Source organism: Sitodiplosis mosellana, unplaced genomic scaffold (assembly GCF_009176505.1).
Source record: "Sitodiplosis mosellana isolate CC-2019 unplaced genomic scaffold, AAFC_SMos_1.0 Smas_scaffold_6181, whole genome shotgun sequence".
Lineage (NCBI taxonomy): Eukaryota > Metazoa > Arthropoda > Insecta > Diptera > Cecidomyiidae > Sitodiplosis > Sitodiplosis mosellana.
Window position 1 is genome coordinate 188,185 of NW_022601422.1, and position 23,489 is coordinate 211,673.

At 34.5% G+C, this 23,489-nt stretch overlaps 2 protein-coding genes and 1 long non-coding RNA gene across 3 annotated transcripts in view; 2 read left to right on the plus strand and 1 right to left on the minus strand.

Moving 5' to 3' along the window:
* The window catches only part of LOC129576405 (paired mesoderm homeobox protein 2B-like), a 39,701-nt gene extending 26,152 nt beyond the window's left edge, over positions 1-13,549 (plus strand). The window contains exons 4-5 of the mRNA XM_055461517.1: positions 7,235-7,460; positions 10,974-13,549. Of these exons, the coding sequence (XP_055317492.1) occupies positions 7,235-7,460; positions 10,974-11,266 (519 nt within the window). The 3' untranslated portion in view covers positions 11,267-13,549. The remainder of the gene's footprint in view (positions 1-7,234; positions 7,461-10,973) is intronic.
* LOC129576408 (uncharacterized) lies at positions 8-7,241 on the minus strand. The gene is made up of 2 exons (XR_008688883.1): positions 2,682-7,241; positions 8-2,478 (listed from the first exon to the last, which is right to left on the minus strand). It is a non-coding gene; the product is annotated as an uncharacterized LOC129576408 (long non-coding RNA).
* A 1,587-nt stretch (positions 13,550-15,136) lies between the features above and the next one.
* LOC129576187 (muscle-specific protein 20) lies at positions 15,137-16,545 on the plus strand. The gene is made up of 4 exons (XM_055460865.1): positions 15,137-15,321; positions 15,549-16,014; positions 16,222-16,273; positions 16,349-16,545. Exons 1-4 carry the CDS (start codon positions 15,292-15,294, stop codon positions 16,353-16,355), a joined length of 555 nt encoding a protein of 184 aa, XP_055316840.1. The 5' UTR covers positions 15,137-15,291; the 3' UTR covers positions 16,356-16,545.
* Positions 16,546-23,489: the final 6,944 nt, after the last annotated feature.

A 23,489-nucleotide genomic window follows, 5' to 3' on the forward strand; every position in this document is an offset into this window, starting at 1 on the left:
TAAAAACCACGATACAAAAAACATTTTATTTAAAATATGACAGATCCATTACATTTGTAAAAACTATAATATTTTTGAAATTAAATCGACTGCAAACATTCAAAATGAAGTGATGGTTTCGCTTCAATTACCGTACCACCGTTCCGGTTCAAATATGTTGAAACAAAAAAAAAACGAACCTGTTAATTTGAAGTTGCTCTTGTTTAAGGCTATCAAAACTTTTTCCAGTTGAATAAAAAATGGGAGAAGTCAAGAACCGCAGAATGTGTGTTTGTTGTTTTGCTTTTGCCTAGTAACCCATTTGAGAAACACGGCAGCAGGAGTCAATCCAAGCGTTTCACATTCAAAGGAAATGAGAGAAAGAGAGAGAAAAACTGTTCGGCAAATGGCTTGATGTATTGATCAAGTGTATTACATCATTTATTATTTGAAGAGCCAAAAATTATAAATGGCGAGTGATCTGTGCGATAAAATTTAGAATGTTTGAGCTGAGTATTCTGAGTATTGTGCTCATTTGTTAACTTCGCTCCGCTCTGCGTTCTTGAGTTTTTAGTTACTTAATCTATTTTGTTGTTTCACAACAAACTATTTTTTGGCGCACTACATGAAATGTATTTCATCAAAGTAACTTTGAAGTAATATATTTATTTGCAAAATGAATTACAAGATCTTGATTTAATTTCTTTTTTGAAATATACTGCCTTTGGTTTAAATTAAATAAATAATATGAGCATAGAATCTAAAATCACTTTAATTCTGTTCAAGACTCAGAAAATGTTATACGAAAAATTAATGTAATTTTTAAACAACATTTGATAATAAAAATTTGATTGGCGCTTTGAGATATTGTGCACTTATTTGTCGTTACTGCACCTGTTTTAAATTAAATAAAAATTAAAAATATGAGCATAAGATTCAAATTCACCATAATTCGTTTCATCACTCAAAAAGTATTAAGAAAAAAGAATATAAGCAGATTAGTAGCTCTACATTTCATGTAGTGCTAAAAAGGAGAAGAAGAAGTAGGGAAAAAATCATGGAGTCACCCTCCATGGTATTTCAAATAACTTTGAAAAATTATTCTCTGCTGATTCCGAATAGTTGACGTTGGTCGAGGGCGAGCCACCCGAACAAAATCTCCAGCAATTCGATTGATTCATTCCAACATTATACACCGAGACTTCACTTTCTCTCTTATGTTGCTCTCTCACTCTGGCTCTCTTCCTCACTGCCTCTCTGTCTCGCATCCATTAATACGCATTGATTGTGCATCCTAGTTCTGGTGCGCTTTTGTTCGTGATTAATCGTGTAAATTGAATTAAATTGTTAAACAAGTAGTATATTATTAACTATACACAAAACCTCATATGGTTTTCTCATTTTCTGAATTCATCCAAACGAGCGAACGAAATGTAGTACTTTTACGTTTTATGCGTACATTAAAACTGCGCACTGAAGCTACTACGTTACACACACACACGCTGCCTCTCTATTTCATGTTGTGTGTGCAGTAACAGTAGCACACAGCCAATAGGCAAACTTCATACCACACACTTGTTCGTAAAAACCTTGCCATTTTCGGCGCAACGGGGTGGTGATTTTATTTTTCTTTCTGGTAAAATGAGCAATATTGCCTAAGCTGTGGACTATTGACAATGGCTCATTTCTGTATGTTATAGAATTGCATGTGCTCAAAATCGAAGTGAGTCAATTTAAATCAGAGCGTGCTATGAGCTGATGTCAGCAGCACTTATTGACGTCAGCTGCTGACGAGTATATGTTGCGGTGTTGTAATGCATCCACAGTAGAAAATTCATATTCCCCTCCAGATTTGCCAAGTCCTGATCCTCCTTGGCAAATCTGAAGTGGTATATGAATTTTGTACGGTGTATACGTTACAATAACGCAACGCATACTCGTCAGCAGCTGACGTCACTATGTGCTGCTGACATCAGCTCATAACACTCTCTGATTTAAATCGATGATCCGTTCGACATCGAAAAGTGACTACATCGTTTCGAAATTATTTGTGGTATAAATGTTACTCTGAGAATTGGATGCACATATTAAATTTACTTTTGGATAATTTCATTAAATAAACATTAGGGCCAAACTGCTACGAATGATTTTAATATGTTCAGTCATTTAGATAGACATACACGCAGAGTGATGCAGAGTGAAAGAGGGAGAGAGAGAGAGAGAGAGAGAGAGAGAGCTGCTATTGCAATTTCTTGGCCAAACCATTTTATGCACAAATGTCCATTATATGTGCTGCATCATCTAATCAACATTTAATTGCTAAGCGATATTTTAAAGTAGCCGAACATTTGACAGGTCTTGAAGATACTTTATGCTGAACGCAAATGGACATGTTCAATTTTCCATTTCCCCCACTGTCTCATGAGGCCGGTAATTCTCTCGGTGAGCCTTAAACAGTCAATTTGAGCGGCAACTATCAAGTCTTTGTAAATAGAAGAGCTACAAAAAAAATCACAGAAGAAAAAGTCATTTTCACTCAAAGTTTCCTATTAATTTCTAAATGGTCAGTAAAAACATTCTTCAGTCAAATTTATTTGAAACAAAAGTCGACATCAACACTCTATAGAGTGTGTACATTCCGATATGTAGAAAATGTTCGTGTTTTCCATCCATTATCTTAGCACAAATGTATATATATCTACCTGTGTTGGGATTGTGTGTCTTTTTGGCCTCCAGATAAGGAGAACAATCATAAACAGCAAGTATTCATTTGTTCATTTCCTTTGCACTTTGATGTGCACGTATGTTGTTGTGTGATTTCTCTTTCGTTCGGTTCATTATTGCTTGCCCTTCCACACAGCATCGTTAAATCTTTTTCGGTTTTGCCTCTGATTTTCATCCAATACGTGATTAAAAGCAGCAATCGAAAAGAGTATTGCTTAAATTAGTGTATGTGCACACGCCAATGACCCCCTTCCATTCCAACGAATTATCTCCATTCTGATTTCACAAAGTGATTCTAGTAGTTGGAAGTGGAGAAGAGTCTTGAATCCAAAATAGAAATGAAATCAGTTGATTCACTCATTTGACATAGTTTGTTGTTTGTAGAATTGGATTTTCGGTTCTGTATTTGGATGAGCCAATCTCAAATGAATGAATGGTTTGAAATTTTATTGGGATTGCACAATTTCAATGCTGCACTTTCGTTCAGAAATTGTGCAGACAAACATTCGGAGTAGAAAAAAAACGGAATGACATCTCATTCGCTCAACAATCATTCCATTTCGTCGTTGAAATTGGGAACTTTTCGGCAAATTCGTTTTCTATATAAACCAAAACAACTCTTGATTACAATCTCCGTAAATCTAATTAAAAATCTCAAAAAACAGCAACAACCAAAAAGAAACGCATTGTTGCAAAACTAAAATCAATTTTGTGTCAGTTTTACTCGCTCTCCATTCTTTGAACTAATGGCAAAAAACCACAAAGCGTCACATAACAACGGCAACAAATGATCATGTGGTTAAAATGATTACGGATACAAAAACGAACCAGTGGGTTCAGTGAGAGAAAGTCTTGAAATAGAAACACATCGATACATTTAACCATTGGCAATTTAATAAATTCAACGTTGTCTTTCTTCTTCTTCTTTGGTTTGATTCATGCGCTCAGAGAAATTGTCTTGAATTTAAATTACGTGAGTGAACAAATTGGGGAATATTCATTCTGTTTGGAGTTTTCACGATGCGATGGAATTTGAGTTGACGAAATGTTTCTCGATGGTTTTCTATGTATACATCAAGCCAATTGTTATTTATTTGCCGTTGTCTGTGTGTTGTTAAACACAAACCAAATTGCTTAGCATCAACGAATCCGGAATGGGTTCGGTTTCTTTCCATTTTTCTTTTGGCGTTTTCATTGTGTGTTTATGTCGCTATTGGACGATGATGCGCCTCCATTATTGTTTGCAAGCATTTGCTTCGATTTCCAGCTCTCGGACTAACTAATCAATGTACAACCCTTTTTACGGTCAATAGAATTCATATTTTTGTTTGTGCACCGCTCTCTCTCTCTCTCTCTCTCTCTCACACACACACTCCGTTACTGGCTGGTGCACGTGCGTAAAATACGCTAGCGTCCGCGTTTCCATTCCATTCGCAATCTTTTAGCAAATAATATACTAAGATAGAAAAAAAAACAGTTTGACAGTGAAACATTTGCATTTTGCATGAAAAAAGCGAAGCGAATGCGAGTGCGACCAAAAATTGTTTGGTTGTATGATTGATTAAATACTGCTGAAATTATCGTTGAGCTAATTTCCCATGCATAACTTTTGGCTAATTTCCCACCCGATGTAAATAAGGCGCCAAATGGGAGACTATACCATCTCGATAGGATGGAAAGTTTTGGCAAAAAAAAACCTTTGAAAATGGTTTCCCGTGTGCAAATAAAGTGACTGACAGTCACTCAGTTGTATGTAGCTGCAAATAACTAAAACTGGCTAAGTTGATTGAATTCAAGAATGTTGTGTAGAAATAATCACTTTTAGTTATTCTTTCAGCCAGCCGTCTAATTTCGGACTTTTTGGCTACTAGATGACTAAACTGAAGTTGACTACAGTCGAATATTTTGTTCATCACTTTTAATTACTGATAGTCAGCCAAAAAGTCCGAAATTAGACGGCTGGCTAGTCAGTCACAAATTTTTCACACGGGTTGCTTGCTAAAATTCATGATATTGCTTAACATCTCATTTTGTATATTATAATTACTTCAACTTTGCCTCACCAGCCATTTTCCGTCGAACGGTGAGCTCGTGGGCAAAGAGAGGACACCATGAATGTGCCATTTGTCATGTGAACAAAACTGAACGGATTTGAAATTGCAACTCAAAGTTCGTGTTGACGGCGTACGCACACGATGAAACGCATGCTATTTTGAGGTCAATCACGACTGAATTGAATGATTTTCATTTGAAGCATTTGAACGCTGATCTGAATGATTGGTGGGAATAGAACACACCGAACGGCAATCAGACTCCATGATGTCATAACGAGAATGTGAACTGTGCGGAGCACGAGAAGCGGCATTTTAATTCCGAATTTGTCGATGCGCGCATAGAAAGAGTGCTGCGGTTGACAATGGTTTGTCAATTTAAATGTTATTGGGGATTAGGTATAGCGTATTTGGAAAAATTAAAGCACTTGCGCGCCTGGTTTCACATCGGCACCGAGAAAATTGTACATGGATTGTCAGAGCAGAAGAGCAAAGAGAATGCAAATAAAAAACACAATGCTTGAAGTAATTCAAAAAGCAAACAAAATAGAGTAAAGCCAAGCCAAGCCAAGTGAAGCCAGGGCAAATGCCAGAAAGCGAGAGAGAGAGAGAGAGAGAGAGGGAGAAAACGGGCCACATTAAGAAAATCACACAATAAAGAGAAAAGTGGCGAAGTACCAGGAGGAAAAGGAGATGAAAAATAAATAAATAAACATCTCCGCAGGGAGATCTCTCCGTGTATTTATCTTGTAAATGAACGAAATCCCTTTTTTGATTCCTTGCACAGGTTTGCTTAATTTTCCCGTATTGTTTTATCGGCTGGTTGGGGTCGTGTCTCGTTTGTGCATTCTTTCCGCTTGTTTGCCCATGATCAATGCCACTGCGTTCCAGAGAACGGAGACCGATGGCACAGTTGTATTGGTATACTACTACGCAATTTGTACAATTTTCAGCAATGCAACTACACTTCAATTCTTGCTCTGGAATTCTCTTACACCATTTTGATTTCAGTTTCGAAAGTAGAAAATCAGTTTTTGGTCGACACCATAAATAACCAACCAAATATTCACCACGCTCAAACGTTGAATTCTCTGTGAAATGAATGCAATCCTTTCATCTTAATGTAAATGTTAATTTACGAATCAAAACAAATCAATCTTAAAACCTGCAAAACCTTTGCGCACCAAGTTGCTAATAAAATTTTGCCGAGTTTGAAATAATTCTTCTTTTTTATTCACATTGAATTTCAATTTTCTCTCGTTTGAAAATGTTTACGATTTAGTCGAATTTCCCATTTATCTTTCGTTAACATGAGTGATGTGAATATGCGCATGTTCATTTGGTGAACGTTGATCGTTCTCGTAAGTGGGCAAACATTCACACAGCAATAAAATGATGTCGGGTGATCCCAAACATGACCAATGAAAACAATTATCTGGAGATGATTCAGCAATCAAGTGAAAACAGTGTGAAAAATTTGGGGCCAGCTGTTGTACATTTTTTCAAACGAACAAATACAGTAAGACCTTACAAATGTGAGCAATTTAAAAATAACACCAGTGGAAAGTAGATATTTATAAATAACAAATATTTCGTTTGATTTTAATCGCGAGGGCGCCCATTTTTGGGCAGCTTTACTGTAAATCGTCACTCGTTGTTGGTTCTGTATTTCATTCGATTGAATCAGAAAAGCGTTTAAATTTAGATCAGTTACTTCTTTAGTGGCCATTCGCGATTTGGAATTGCAATGTGCCATATTTCGAAACGAAACGATTTTACTGACTGAAAATTTACTTAAAAATAGCATCCAATGTCGTTGTGAAAAAAAAAGAAGAAAAAACGCGTTGCGTATGAGCTAATGTTACGTACCATAATATTTTTGTGCGACTTTGGATAAATGAGTAATCGGTGAAAAATCCGTATCGCTTTACAACGTGTGTTTAAAATAGAAAAACAACCATCGTAAGCAAGTATATGCAAAGAGCCTCTCCCCCGCATTATTACGAAAAGTTTTATTTTTGGATTGTTTGAGCGATTCGGTGTCCGAGTCGAATTCCTCTTTGTCAGCGTATCCAAATATCGCAAGTGAAATGATTTTAGCTAGAGAGACCGAGTAAACAGAAACCGGCCGAAACATGTTAATGTTTCTTCACAATGATCACGCGTAAATACGTATACAAAACAAGCAACATAGCAATGCCAATAAACTGAACGTTATGAATGTGCCTGTAGCGTTTTCATTGAAAAAGAGAAAAAAAAACAAAATGGAATTTTCAATTCGTGTTTGAGTTTTTTTAATTGCGACAAAAATAATATCAATGAATCACGTCATTTTTAATATCGTTATAATTCTTTCCATCGTTTTTGTTTCAACTTCTTTGAATTTGTGCTGAAAAATCTCTTTTAATTATTTCATTTTATAGCCTTAGTTTTAAAATCGTCATTTTCTAATCTGATTAATTTTCTTGTTCTATTCAAAGGTCTGGTTCCAGAATAGACGCGCGAAATTCCGTAAGCAAGAGCGTTTGGCACAGCAAAAGGTTACGAATACGTCATCCGATTCACCGATCAAATCAGAAGGAAAATCCATTGGGAATACAACACCAAAGGATATCAAACCAGGTTCACCGAATTCCACCATTTCCACAACGCCCAATTCAAGTGCTTCGTCCCATCATTCGAACGGTGACATCAAACCCTTAAATGGTTAGTTTCTTGCAAGGTGCAATGCAAGCTATAAATTACCCAAATGGAAATTTGAATTTTTTTTTGTGAAGTGTCTCTTGCTCTGTGCAAAGAGTCTTTGTTAGGTGGTCAACGGCACAACCAATGACTTGAATTTTTTCTCGTCTGTTCGCCATTTTTTCACGTTTACATAAATCTTTGTCCGTGATTTTCATTATTCGATCTGTTTAAGCTACAAATAACTTGATACGCTCACATAACACTAGCTGCCTTTATCGCGTTTAATTCTGGCATTCGGGGCTGGACCAAACGATATTGTCGAAAAAGAATGCAGACACATAAAACGTAACATACAAAAATATCGTCGTGGCAACACACAATAGACAGCATTTCAGCATGCTCACGAAAGAGAGAGAGAGAGAGAGAGAGAGAGAGAGAGAGAGAGAGAGCGAGAGGGAAGGAGAGATTGTTTGTGTCGAATAATTTTCCTTAATTTGAATTTATATTTTTCAATTCAAGATATTTCGTATAGCAATTTTCCGTTAAACATATGCAATCTACACACATGGAAGCATATGAATTTATGGACACTCGTACGATCCGTAATATGATTGAGTGTGTTGCCCTCTCTCTATCTTTCGTTCTCTTTCACACATTCGACTGTTTTATTTGAACAAAAAATGTTTTGTTGTTCATTGAATTTCATTCAACAACCGAGAAAAGGAAGAAAAAAAATATTTTTTGCTCCACTTCGTCGGTTTTTAGATGAAAGTAAATTGCACAAAACACCGGAGAGTGTGAATTGAACGGATAACCGAAAATAAATAACAACCGAACACTGCATTTGATTGCAAAGAGCAAGATTTCAATAGCAAGAACTTTGGTGTTATGTTCATAAGGTCAATCTTTTGCATATGTTTGCAAAACAAACACTGAATTGATAAGCAAGTTTTCGGTCCAAATTTCATTCTCGCTCCATTTCCATGGTGTTTTTGTTCTGTGTTGGTTTTTCATGAAAATGACTTTTCGTTTTTTCATAACGGAATTTCGTTCATTCCATTTTTTTTATTTTCTCCGAATGTCAGAAAGAATAAAAAAGAATGTGTTTCCATTAGAAAAATTTGTGTAGCTTATTTCGTTTTATTCATAGTTGGCGTGGAGCCGAAGCCACAAACGGATTAAAAAATATGCAAGACCGAGAAGAGCATGAAAAAAAAATGAAGAGCTCACACTTTTAAATGCATTGTACGACGCTACTGCACTCGCAGACACAATCACTTTCGATTCGCAAAGTAGTGTCAGAAAAAAGTCTCTCTCGAAAATATTAGCTGACAAAAATGAAGAAAGAAAACCATACGACAAATGGTATCTTCGTTGAGTATAGAAACCATTTTCATTTTGGGATCGGATCTTGATGTTGGAGTGTCTGGTTGTTACAGCCACTTTTTCCATCACGCAATGGAAGTTACAATGTCTCTCTCTCTCTCTCTCTCTCTCTCTCTCTCTCTCTCTCTCTCTCTCCCATTGGCAACATGTGAGAATGAGAACGCGCGGAAGAGAAAATCGTCTTCAATTTAAATTGATATTACAGCGTAGAATGGTGACAATGTGCGCCACACTAATTTTGACATTAATTCAAATAAATGAATAGCAAAAAGCCAATTTTCCAAATTAAATGCAATAAAAAGTGTTTTGTGCGAGAGAAGTATTGAAAATCTTTTTGGGCGCCGCCAATTTCACTCGCTCGAAGGTACGGTTTGTGTGTGTATGTATTTGTTGCAAATCATCGTATAGTTGAATGACGGTAGTTTTGAACTTCTTGTCGCTACTTTTCACGTTGCCATTTAATGGTTTTAGACGCTATCCAAGCCAGTTAAGTCTCAACTAAACGACTAGAGAAGCCAATGGAGAAATACATTTAATTGATTGGATTCATTAGATCATACGCTAGAATCATACGCTAAGTCAAAGTATTCTATCCGTATGCTTTGCATGCGGTTCACGCTAAAAATATGCCTCAAATATACCATCGACTTTGTATCAAACTATGTATAAAATAAGCGTAAGCGTGAAAATGGTATAAACGTAGTGTGCGCAGGGAATACACGCGGTATATTTGTAGCGTTGTTTTTTATTGAGTTATATAGCCCCACCGATTTGTTTCTTCTTCTTCAATAGTTTAGAAATACGCAAATTATTAAAAGGCAATGGTTAAGTAGAGAAAGCAAAAGAGAGAGAGAGGAAGAGAAAGAGAGACAAAGCCTAGAATACATTGCTTTGTGATAGGTATTTTGAAAATCGAATCTAAATCACCCAATATAACCGATTGTCGATAAACATTTGAACGCATCATAATCATGATTATGCAATAAAAAGAAAAATCAAAAGTATTCAAACAAAAAATCAGAAATAATGTGACCGTTATGTTTTTATAAGATTTGGTTTCGACGATTTTATTGCATATGCGGACGGTCATTCAGTGCTGCACTATAAAATCATATTAAGATGTTGGTAAATATAACCATGCGACACACAAAACAGTCGAAACGAACATATAAAAATGATAAAGAGGATCTGTCATGAGTGCACAGATCGAACGAAATGGGGAGAATTTTCGCTTGTTGCGAAGGCAAATTTTGCGTCTTTGGCAATAGTCTGCCAAGTATCGTACATTTATTTGGCCCCGAAGACGATTTTACATTCTCGTGTGTTGCTGTTCATCGATATTTATTTTAACGATAAGTGGATATGATTATATATTATTCTATGATTCGACAAAAGCATTTTCTATCTTTTGGTTTTTTTTGCTGCTGCTTTTGTTGTTGTTGTTGTTAGTATTATATTGCGATATAAATCCATTGTTGCCACATACATCTTGGCCAAAAAAATTTTTTCACTCCTCCATCTCTTTTCCAGTCCCTTTTACGGTTCGCGTGTGACCACCGAACAAAATATGAGAGGGAAATCAATAGACATCTACGGATGCAATCGTTCAAATTTGTCTAGTTCATTACATTCGCCTCCGAATGACTTGAAGGATGGACACGAGCAGCAAACCAATCGGCAAACAGACACATTTCCAGTGCGCACAACCAAAATTAGATTTTTTTCTTTCATAAATCACACCACTCATAAACTCCATATTCGAGATGCTAAAACAATTTACGAAAACGATTTGTCACTATTCTTTGCTCTTGTCCAAACGAGAGGGAGAGAGCGAGAGAAAGCAATTCATCTCCACTTGATTTTATGATTCTACTCGTTCTCTTTCTCTTTCCGGTTGTGCTCACTCTTTTTTATTCCAATGTTCCGACTGTTGGTTGTTGTTTTTTTTTCGACTTAGTTTTTGCCCAATACCCAGACAAAAAAGTTGTACTTTTCCACTTTTTGACATATTGAAACTGAAATAAATCATGTTTCCGTTCATTTCTGTTGTTTTTGCAATGCAAAAAAAAAATCACTTGTCGAACTTGTTTTTTAATCGATTTGTTCTTTTTCTCCACGTTTTTTTCTATCTTTGTTTTTTGTATAAAGGAAAATTAACCGACGATTTGAACGTGAATAACAATAAATGGATCGGTGGATCGAACACACTATTGCAGAATAACAGTAACAATAGCCATCATCAATTGCTCAACAACAATAATAACAAACAGACGAACTTGGGTTCCGGCCTATCGAATCATCAGCACCATCATCATGCACTATCGGCGGCCGCACTATCATCACCGTTCTCATCGTTACTGAGCGCCGGCAGCTCAGCTGGCTATCTACTTGACCCGCTAGGAGGATTCAGCAAACCAACTACAGCGAATCACTTATTTTAAAGTAGCAAACAAACCAAACCAATTGTAAACGTCTTTCAACTTAGTGAAAATAATTCAAAGAGAAAAGAAACATACACACACACGCATTTTCTATTTAAATTACTACTGTCAGCAAAACGTTCCACCATTAGAATCTCCATTGAAAATGAAACAGAAAACAAAATGAAGAAAGAAACATGAAATAAAATGTGTCTATAAAGTTAATTTCATTTCGATCGATAAGTAACAAATAAATGTCATAGGAATCCAAATTTTGCAGGGCGAGCTCCATGCGACACACTCTTTAGCACGTAATTCTAGTCATGCAATCGCAAATATTATATCCAAACATTAACATTATTCCTTGAATGTCATTTCGTATTTTGTAAATAATTGTATGCAACATTAGAAAATGAAGACTTTCTGTCCAAAAACCACACTAATGTTGAAATCTTGGAGGTCATTCATGTCTTCGTTCGACTGTTCGATTGATTGATTTTCTTCTATTCGTCCTGTGTTTGCAGGAATTCGTTTTTAGTTGATTCATTCAGTAGCATTCAGTCATTCAAAAAAAAAAAAAAAAAAACACTGGACAACTAATTATCGAACAAACATTTTCCCATCACAGTACCAATCGAACAGTTTACAAAATGAAGAACCTTGTGATTTATTTATAGACTTGATTTTATTTGAGTTCATAATGTCGAATTGACTTTCTTTTGTTGTAGAGTTTGGCGAATCAAAAGCAAAAGCAAACGCAAAAGCAAACACAATGACAAACGAAAATTGAGGTTTTAGTTTCAAAGTGAAGGAATTTTTTTAAAGAAAACTCATTCATTAAATATAGGAATTTCAGGAATGTTAGGAAAATTTTGGTTTGAAAAAAGTTTTTTGTCAAAGAAAAAAATTCCGTGATCTCTCATAAAACCCTTGCGATATTTTGTGACGATTAAACCTTTTTTTTCTAGGGCTATCAATCATTACGGTGATTTTGGTTATAAGTTGTAAATAAAAGAAAATGCTTGTCTAAAACAAAATGGAAGTATATTATATAGCAATATCGTAAGCTTAAGCAGCGATAGAATTGGATAGAATTGGTTGTCCTTGGAACAGAAGAAAAACAGAAAATCAAATGAATAGCCGCGCTTCACTGCGAATGGTTCGTCAATCTATCGACTTCAAAATAATGCAAGAGCGTAAAAGTGTGACTGTTCGCGGTTGCGTTCCGTGAATTGGGTCATTTGCAAACATGATGAGAGAAATACACTGAGACTGAGAGGAACACATTCTCAGCACGAAATATGAGTTCAAATAGGTCCTTTGGTCGATGATAACACGTCAATTTTGAGCATTCATCTTTAGCAAACGCTTGAAAAGTTTGACACACGGAAACATATAAACATAAATTAGAACAAAGGAAAAAAAACTAGAGTATACGTCCCATCCATCACATGATGTCCGACTGTATCGATGAATAGCAACAACAAGAGCCCAGTACTTTTGTAGCAAATGGGATTTCGAACATTTCACAATCTACCTAAAATTGTATACGACAGCTAAGATTTGCATAAGAGGCGCCAGAATCGTTATAGAATTTTTTCATTGGGAAAATAAGAATTTCTGAATACACACAAACACACACACACATGCACTTGATCAATTGATTCGTTGATTGGATAGAATATACGTATTTTGTTGGTCACAAAAGTGATTTTGTAAATAAAAAAGACAAATAATCAAATCGGAACTATTGTTTGTCATTTACGGTAAAATCACAAGCAAACGAGCAAGGGAGAAAGAAAAAAAAACACTTAAAAACAAGATCAGTCAATGACAGATAGCTGAGGATATATGCTGAGCATAGATACTCAGTAAGCTGACATTGGGACATTTTGACTTTATGACGTGTAGTCCATACAAATTTATGATGGCACGCATACAATTTCGTGCATTTCATCATGCATTTATATGGACTACACGTCATAAAGTCAAAATGTCCCAATCTCAGCTTACTGAGTTTCTATGCTCAGCATATATCCTCAGCTATCTGTCATTGACTGCACAATATCACTCAATTCAAAACAAACCAAAAACAAAAAAACACACACAATGATTCAACGTATATACTTAATACCTATGCATAGATTGATTTTCAAGATATTTTATTGTAAGCCACAAAAGCCAAACAAATTAAGCAAACGAAATCTAAAGTTTGATCCCAAAAATATATATATTTAAGTTAAAATTAAATGAAAACAACCAAAATGTTTAACCAGCTAAATGTAAAACTTGATAATGGTAAGAATAAATGGTCACATTTTCAAGAAGAAATATAAATAATTATAACTGAAAAAAATGTTGTGAATGCTTTGATTTTGTAATTAAATCCGATCGATGTTATTTTTCAAAAAGATAGATAACAGATGTTCAGTTCCTAAGTTGTCGGCGGTGGGTCATATTAAATTAAGGTAAACTGAATGTTAAAATCCCTTGCTTTCACATTCGATATTCTTTCTATGCTATACTTTACTCGCAATCAAAAAGAAAAAAATGCGCGTTTAATGCAATTTTAATTTCAGTTTTAATGACGAAGGAACGCGAAATAATTACGTGTGTGTATCTGTTTGTCTTTTGTCACAACGTGTAATTATATTTATGCCCAAATTTTCTCTCTTCATCATTTTCAACTATTTCACATGCAATTATTTTGAAAATGCACCGTGTAAGTGGGAAAACCGCGCACAAACGACAGATTTTTCACGGTATGACAATTTAAATGAGAAATATTATTGACCGCACAAAAGCGTTTCGTTTTTGGACGCGTAAAAATGTTCGAATGATCAAATCGAGAGGAAAATACCAACGGAGAATATGTTATGAAATCTATTTTCATAGAAACAAACAAATAAATTGTATACAATGAATCGAACTCTTTATATACATGAATGCGTATAGGAACAGCGTCTGTTCAAAATTCTGAAATATTATTTGAAATAGCACAGGAACATGTAAATAGAAATTTTTTCTACACATCGTATCATACGTATGTTTACCTTCTATTTCGTTCTATTTCTTCTTCGATGTCATGCGAATTTCGTTAAGTATCCCTTGTGAAAAAAATATTGATATAGTTTAGCTGTCTATTTTGAGACATTTTCACTGGATTTTTGGTCGTACTGTGTTCGGAATTTGAGTCAATTTCAATCAATATTGAACCAGTTCAATCAAATTGGCCGGTTTAGTCAGTCAAATGTATAACCTACTAGTGATTGAATCCCAATCATTGTACGTACAAAACTCCAATGAAAATGTCTCACAATAGATCATCCCTATGTAAACCCATACACAGTTTCTTATAATACTGCTTCTTCTTCTTCACACTGTCGTACACAATGGGCGCGACCATATTGAAAATGTATACAGTGTATTGCGTGCCATTTGTGAACATTATAACCAATATGGCGACTTATATGTATAGATGTGTTAGTTAAGAAGAAGAAGCAGTCGCACTGCACCGTTCGCATACGGACGCAATAGATGGCTATGGCTATAGACCTAGGTACTTATTGCACTCACTAGTCACGCATAAATTGTATGGAGAAAACTGATAAGCCACAATCAAAAAATTTGCACAGGGGATGCTCTTTGGATATCGTAAGGTGTAATTTTGGTTGTTGTTGTTGTTATATGGCTCGGCGATGTATACGTATTTTGGCCGTCTGTTATAGTATGTTACTCATTTTAAGAGTATTACTCATTTACCGTACGGTGGCTATGAATTTTCACTCATGACATATTGTGGACCGTGGGTAGATTGGTGATTCGCGAAAATTCGGTGTAAGATTTTGGCTCGTTTAAAATATATTGCGCTGAGCCAAAGTCGACCGACCAATCCAAACGTGTTCGATATACACATTGACAGAAAAAAACCTTTATAAGCGACTGGATCATCTAGGATGGATATCAGTTTGAAAAGTGACTCCAATCGAGTAACAACTTATCCTTTCTATCTCTGAAATTTGATACAGAAAAACAAACCAATCAACATGTCTTTGCAACGTCAAGTAGCAGCTAAGGTAATAAGATTTTACGATAGTGAAACAGTGCAGACAAACAGAATTAAAACATAGTGCACACCAAAATTTCAATGTGCATTTTCAAAAGTGATTTGTGAGAACCGATAAGAAATGGACACAAAAACCAAACGAAATATTTGTTCAAAGTGAAAAAAAAAAAATGATGAGAAAGTGATGTATGAAAATAGTTTAACTAATTCGAAATGAATTCTCGTCCATATTTCCAGATGGCTAGCAAACGTGATCCAGTTCAAGACAAAGAAGCTCAAGAATGGATTGAAGCCATCCTTGGATGGAAATTCCCGGCAGGTCAATCCTACGAAGATACCCTCAAGGACGGTGTTGTCTGCTGCAAATTGATCAACAAAATTAAGCCAGGATCAGTAGCTAAAATCAATGAAGGCGGTGCCACATTCAAATTGATGGAAAACGTCCAAAACTTCCAAAAAGCATTGAAAGCCTACGGTGTCCCAGACATTGATGTCTTCCAAACAGTCGACCTCTTCGAAAAGAAAGACATTGCAGGAGTTACAAACACATTCTTCGCCCTTGGCCGTGCTGTATGGAAAGATCCTAAATGGAATGGACCGAAATTGGGACCAAAACCAGCCGATGCCAACGAACGTGAATTCACCGAAGAACAATTGAAAGCTGGAGAAACCATCGTCGGTCTCCAAGCCGGTCAAAACAAAGGTAACATTTCACTTAAAGACAATGTTATAAATATTTCTTTTATTCTTTTGCGTAGTAGCTCTTGGTTTTTGTGAAAATATAAGAATTTTTTTAAAAATATTATTGTAATGTCACAAATTGCGAGCTTATGGAAGTGATGTTGTGATCAATTTGCCCCACATGCAATACGAATCACTGATTATCTGTTCTTTTTTTCTATTTTTCCAGGTGCCACTCAAGCTGGACAAAATATTGGCGCTGGACGTAAAATCTTGCTCGGGTTAGTACGGAACATTCAATAGTCAATAAATCCACACAATTTTTTTTAACACATATTCTATTTTTTTTTCTACAGCAAATAAGCTATATCCATCACATATACTCAACAATGAAAGAAGCGACAACTATATCACAACAAAGCTGAACAGTCCCAGCATTTTCAAAAAAAATTCAAAGCGATTGTTGTTTTTTTATTACTATGTATTCGTATATATATTTATATTTAATCATATGACTTTTGTAATAAAGTATCAATCACACTGGTCAAGTAAATCACCTCTTTTGATTCCATTCCACTACAGAAAATCCATGATCACATATTTAGGAAATGATCTCAGCTCAAAGAACCTATTCGACTTTCCAATTAGCAAATTATAATCGTCTAGCTTTGATTTGCTGTTTTTGACCTTGACAAATCCAAGCAAATTGGACGTCATCACATTTGAATTGTGTTTTCATTTCAAATTCCGCCACAACGGCAAACAAACTTGACTAACGCTAACTACAAACATACCGTCAAAATAACATTCTGGAATGTGAGCGAAGAGCGCAAAAACAAATTCAAACTTAAAATTAGCTTTTCTCGTGCGAAAAGACATTGAAAAACCCATATTTGCACCGGACGTAGATTGGATGTTATATTTAGTGGAGTTTGATGCGCGTGTTCCGCCATTTTCTTATAATGAAATTTACAAAATTGATTTGTTTGCTTTTGATACGTTTAAACAAATTTTATTACTCCGTTTTTGTTTTAGATTGCAACTGATGAACTAACTCATCTATGAATTGCGAAAAAAAATGAAACGACGATATTTCTATTTTTCTCTAAATTTCAAAACGCTTGTGTTAGTATTTGCGACTTATTACCATGGTTTTTGCATATTTCATATAAATGTGAACAGATTTTGTATGTGCACGCTCTCACACTTTGCACTCCACGCAGCCTCTCTCTGAAGCTAAAAATAGGTTTTATCATGATGATATTTCTATCCGCGACACTATTGAAAAGGGATATGATATGAATTTCGGTTGAAAATCATTTCGATTCGTTCATTCATTGGTATTTTGAAAATTGAACGAAATGAAAATATCGTTCTAAATAAACTTAAAATTTCGATTCTAATGCTTCAACTAATGTTGAAAATGATCACTGAAATATATTTATTCGGTTATCAACCATCATGCAATAAGAAAAGTAATACTCAAATAGTGACATAATGGAATCATTCAAATGCGAATATTCAAACAAATTCTTCTATCAATATTCGGCGAATATTCTGAATGGGAAGTATCAATTTCGTGTTTCAAACAAAATTATACTGCTATCTATTTGGAATAACCTTGATAGTGCTAAAATTTGGTTGAAGACACAACAGTGATATGCCGAAGATTGAGCCTAAAATAAACTACGCGAAAGCAATTTTGATTTGTATTGTACATGACAGTGATGGGAGTTTGATCTAATAAATTACAACTATAAATATTACTGACAGGATCGTTTCTCGACCTCTCACTCAGGTCGAGCCTTAGGCCGAGAATATAGTTGCTTTAGGAAAAAAGGAGAACGCTGCATTCAACTTGTTAGCATTGCGAGTTTGAGTTTATTTATTACCGTCACATGAAACGTACATTGTGCAATGTACATTAAAACTTCGTTTATTTTTTGTTTCTCCATCGGGGTCCAAAACTTTGGTTTTTTTTTTCATTCCAAAACAGATTCTGTTCTTATGTTTAATTATTATCTGGGACTAACTAGAAATTGTGATTAAAATTTTTGGTGACCTGAAATTTATTGTACTGTGTATGCTATCTATCTAATCCATCCATACATTGTGATGTAGTACATTCCATGTAACGGCTCAATTATAGTTTGTTATGCAATAACAAACTAGACCCTAAATGAGTCCTTTCGTAGGTTCTAAAAGACTCTACGCGTAAAACTTTCTTGGAAGCAACATAGGAAGCAAATAAATTCATGAAATATTTGGAAAAAATGTGAGACGCGAGTTTTGATCAAATCATAATACTTTATTACTTCATAGAAAAAATGAAGTTTAAAAATGAAAATGGAAAAACCCAACAAAATTGCGGGTCAGGTATGGTTATTTACTACATAAAAACGGTTGCAATGAAAGTTCTGCACATTCCAGTGGAGCGAGGTAGTCATTGGTAGATGGCGCTTTATTTTACAAACGCTTTTCATTGACGAAACATTTTTGTTACCGATTTTACGGAGACAATTTTTTTTTATTTCAATTTCTTCATTAAACGATTAAAAAAATTGGACAAAATCGTTTATTTATTTCTCAAAATAAATTTACCTGGATTTTAAGTCATTCAAAATAATTAAATTTACAGTTCAATATGAACAAGAATGTTCAATATGCATACATTCTTGCCGATTTTGTAACCATTTTATGTGAAACCGATAATAGGACGGAAAAGCTTCAAAAGTGGAGAAGGTTGCAGTTTACTTCGATCAAAACTTCATAACTTTCCAATTGGATTAAATAAAAGGGGAAATTCAGACAAAATGATGGAAAAAATCGATTTTTATTGAATATGAAATAAAGTATTTAATAGAACATACGCAATAGAGCATATGTATATGCTATATGCTTTCCAATGCAAAAATAATAAACTATAATGAGATAATTTTGATTTCAAATAACTACACTTAGCTTTGGCTCTTCGTTCGGATGGTTTGTCAGAAAACAAAAAACTTTTCTATTTTCCTACAAAAAGCATGAGAACTTTAACAGATAGGTAAGACTACGGTGTAAACCATGGTTGTGCACATGTGCACATTTTACCATCAAAATAATAATCTAAGCTCAAAAGTGACGTTACATATTTGGTTGAATAATCGTGTATACTTTCAACAGTGTAGACCACCCCATGGTTCGGTTCGAGGCCCGTCTGTATGTTTCGTTTTATTTTGATGAGAAAAAAAAAATATATATTTTTATAAAGAATGTTGGGGCTTCTAATTGATATGAAAAATAGAACGTATATAAAGGCAGCCATTAGAAGCGGCATATAGTTGAATTTGTTGATTGTGTTGTCTATTTATAGATGGCTACGTTAGATTAAAGGTGTTCACATGCCAACAGAATTAGCGATATTATTTCGAGTTCTTTGAAAATTCCAAAGAAAACGAGAAAAAATAACAACACAATCTATGTGAAACGAATGATTTATTCACAATTTTTTTTCTTGTCGCTTCTCTCTCATCAAAATCCTTGGTGGCGTTGAAAACAAATAAATCGATTGCAATAACCACATTCATATATTGCTCAACCTGCTCACTGTTCATACTTCAATCGTTCATTTAAAAACCGTATTGATTGACTTGAACAAAAAAAATACAACGTTCACTTTTACTGCAGTGAAATTGAGGAACGATCTAGTCGGATTGGCTTTGGATGATCTCAAAGGGAGAGAGGACGGGTCTTTAATTTTGGTACCGTATCGAAACGATTTTATAAATCACTCGAAATCATAATACACTCGACCCATTTATGGAGTTGTTTATAGTGTGTGTGTGTGTGTGCGTAAACAAGCGTTTCCAATATATAAAAAAACATTTCAAAAATCTACTGGTAGATTTTCTTCGATGGGAGTCACTAGAGTTGGAAATATATTCGTTATAATGAATGGTGCGGACAGGACTTTTCTATATAAATCAATTCAATTGCCAAATTGTCTCAACCAAAAATGAAGTCAGGTTATTTTTAAAGATTTGTGTTTGTGGTTTTGCTGATTCTTTCTACCGATATCCACACCAAATTGTGAAGTTCTAAAGAGGTGCGTTGACATATATTCGGTTAAACTCAAGAACCAATATTAAAGGCACATTTTTCGCAAAAACATCGAAAATAAATCCAAACAAACACGCCGAAATCGAAAAAATGCAGGTTTTCACCTCGGCGAAGTAAGTCCTATTTTCAGCTAGCCAACGACTAAAATACCGTCGTCAAATTGATAAATAGACTAAATGACACACAAAATGATTAACAGAAGATGGAAAAACGTTAACATCGAAATGCACCTTATAAATCAGATACCCTAGCGTTTGCTTTAAATCTGCAATTCGTATGACGTGAATAAAAAAACACGAAAACAATAAAAAAAACAGATTAGCAGCCAGACATAACTTTCAACAATGATGATGTCACAGTATCCAAAATTCATTTTAAAATCATTTGAAACGTATAAACAGTTGTCGCTATGTGTGAAATACAACTGGATTTTATTGGATTTTATCTGCATGTGTCTTACATGACATTTTGCAAAATTTTCATTGAATTAAATAATCCCATTCCTGAGGAAAATTTCTTTGACAGATAAACAGGATTACTGAACATTTCGACTATGGCAAATTCGATTTCATTGGGTCATAATTGGTTTATCATAATAAAAAAATATAGGATCATCAACAAAAATTGAATTGGTTTGTGAGAAAATTTAGTCGATTTTGAGAATACCGGCTTGAAAAAGCCTAAAAAAAGCATTTTTCAGGTTTGACTCGTTGTTCATTCTACGAGCTTATTCTAGTGTGTTCAATGTATTTTAACGATTGTAAGGTAATGTATTGATCGATGAAAATCTTTTCTTGCAATTTATTATCGTTTTGAATATAAAGAATCTATTTGTATATTCCAAAGAATTATTGTTTTTCGATTTGATCGCTATTAAAATAATTTTATGGCCAATATTTCGAATGTTTCTATGTATCTGAATATATATGGGTGTTTTCTTTTTGCTGTTGTGTGAGAATAAAAGATATATGAATGGACAATGTTGATTTCTGCTTAGTTTGAGCTATTCTTAATTTTTCGTGTTTCCACAAGCGTTATTGGCTTGTAAAACGCGTTTATCTTATTCTTTTAATCTCTATAATATTATGAGAACACGAACATTGTGACTGAATATACAAAAGTTTTTTAAAACTTCAATATAAACTCCCTGGTAATCGCAAGAAACTGAACAGATTGGCAATGAAGCTTCAACAGAGTGACATCACAATCAAATTGCGTATGTTACACCGATGTTTCTCTATAAGAATCTGATAGTGGATAATTGGATCAATCTGCGTCAAATTGAACTAACCGCAATCTTTAAATACTGATTTTTTTTTTCAAGAATACAACAACCCACGACCATATCAGGCAGCCAAGGTGCGTTAACAGCACAATAAAAACCATCAACAAATAGTGCTATTGTCATAGAATGCTGGAAAATTCTAGATGATATCGATTCAATGAATCGATTGAAATTAATTTGGATACCAGCTTAGTCCAATATTCTTGGAAAAATAGCCGACCGCTAATATCATGGCATAAATGGAATTTATGCTATTGGTGAATATGTTCCAATGCAAAAAGTCGAATGACCAAAGATAAACAATTCGACTAACATGGCAGGATCAAATCAGTCAAAATACCTGCCTACGCTTCTTCTAGAAGATCTTATAGAAAGCAATAGGCAATTCAAATGGTCAATTCCGTCTTAACTATCATAATTAAAAACGCCACTGAGAGACGACAGAATTTTAGAATAAATCAAGCGCATACATATCCCATACATTCTAAACATCTTAACCCTCTAATGCATACAACCGACTCTAGGCAACATTTGAATGCCTGTAGAACGTAATACGTAAACCGTACATCGGATCACATTGCTTCAAAGGAAATTTTTATTCGTCAATGTTTTCTCTTCATTTTTGTACTTGGCAATAGTTGTCTATGTAGTGTGATTGTAAAGTTATTAACAAAAATGTGTGCAGAAACAAACATTTGACAAAATAAATTATTTGGTTTCCAAATTAGACAAATTTTTGACACTTTTAAACAATGGATTTGATTGTTCTCTGATTTATGTCAATCGCATTTCCTGATTAAACGTGAACAATTCTGAGTCGATTGCATGTATTTTTACTTTAAAATAATCAAAGATGCCACTTCCCGAGATCAAAACAGAAAATCATAGAATTTTGAGGTTATATTTTTATTCACTGAAATAAAGCAATATTTTCGACTCTTCCACTTTCAATCTCACTGCCATTGGTAAATTCACGATGCCGAATTTCATTTTCATGCATTTTTCGTCGAAAAAATAAAAAAAACGGTGAAATATTACACATTTTCCATCGCATCTTTGACGGCATTTTCGATTGAAGAAATAACACTAATAGAACTATTTTTTTCACCGGAATTCAATCAATGCAGTTAGAACACACGATAAATTATCTGAATTTATCAAAACATTCGATCGAACAAGTGCAGAAAGACCAATTTGGAACAAACGAAAAATGTAAACAAAACCGAACTGTCATCACGAAATCTGGACTCATTTGACATTATAACGGATTGCCAATACACTTGCCTGAATGAATAACAAGTAATTCGCACACAGTGATTCCCGTAGTTGTGTTATGGTCTTGTCAAACATCAAAACAAGCCCGAATTTCAAGATGACAGCTCGTTTCTGTTTACATTTTTCGTTCGCTCTAAATTGGTCTATCTGCATTTGTTCGATCGGATGTTTTGATGAATTCAGATAATTTTTCGTGTGTTCTAACTGCATTGATTGAATCCCTGTAAAAAAATTGTTTTATTGGTTTTATTTCTTTCATTGAAAATGCCGTCAAAGATGTGATAAAAAATGTGTAATATTCCACCGATTTCCTTGATTTATCCGACAAAAAATGCATGAAAATTAAATTCTGCATCGTGAATTTACCAATAGCAGTGGGATTGAAAGTGAAAGAGTTGAAAATATTGCTTTATTTCAGTGAATAAAAATATAACCTCAAAATACAATGATTTTCTGTTTTGATCTCGGGAAGTGGCACCTTTGATTATTTTGAAGTAAAAATACATGCAATCGACTCAAAATTATTCACTCTTTCAATCCAGAACTACCATTTCTTAATTATTTGGTGTCAAAAACACCCTAATGTCCATCGATTCAGTATTGTGCATGCAGCAAAAAATGTGCCAATAAATTGAAAATCCTGAACAATTTCATATTCAATTAAAAAAAACACAAGGCAAATGCTAGACCCCTAACGCCATCTATTGATTTCTGTAGAAATCATTAAAAGAACTGAGCTTCATGTCAAGTCTACTATTAAGTCTAAACCTTAGACTTAACAGTGGACTTGACATGAAACTCAGTACTTTACTTTAACTTAACTTACATTTGAGCTA

Coding starts and splice junctions, on each gene's coding strand:
- LOC129576187 (XM_055460865.1), top strand. CDS start 15,292: ATGTCTTTGCAACGTCAAGTAGCAGCTAAG. Junction 15,322..15,548: donor AACGTCAAGTAGCAGCTAAG/GTAATAAGATTT, acceptor CCATATTTCCAG/ATGGCTAGCAAACGTGATCC. Junction 16,015..16,221: donor CCAAGCCGGTCAAAACAAAG/GTAACATTTCAC, acceptor CTATTTTTCCAG/GTGCCACTCAAGCTGGACAA.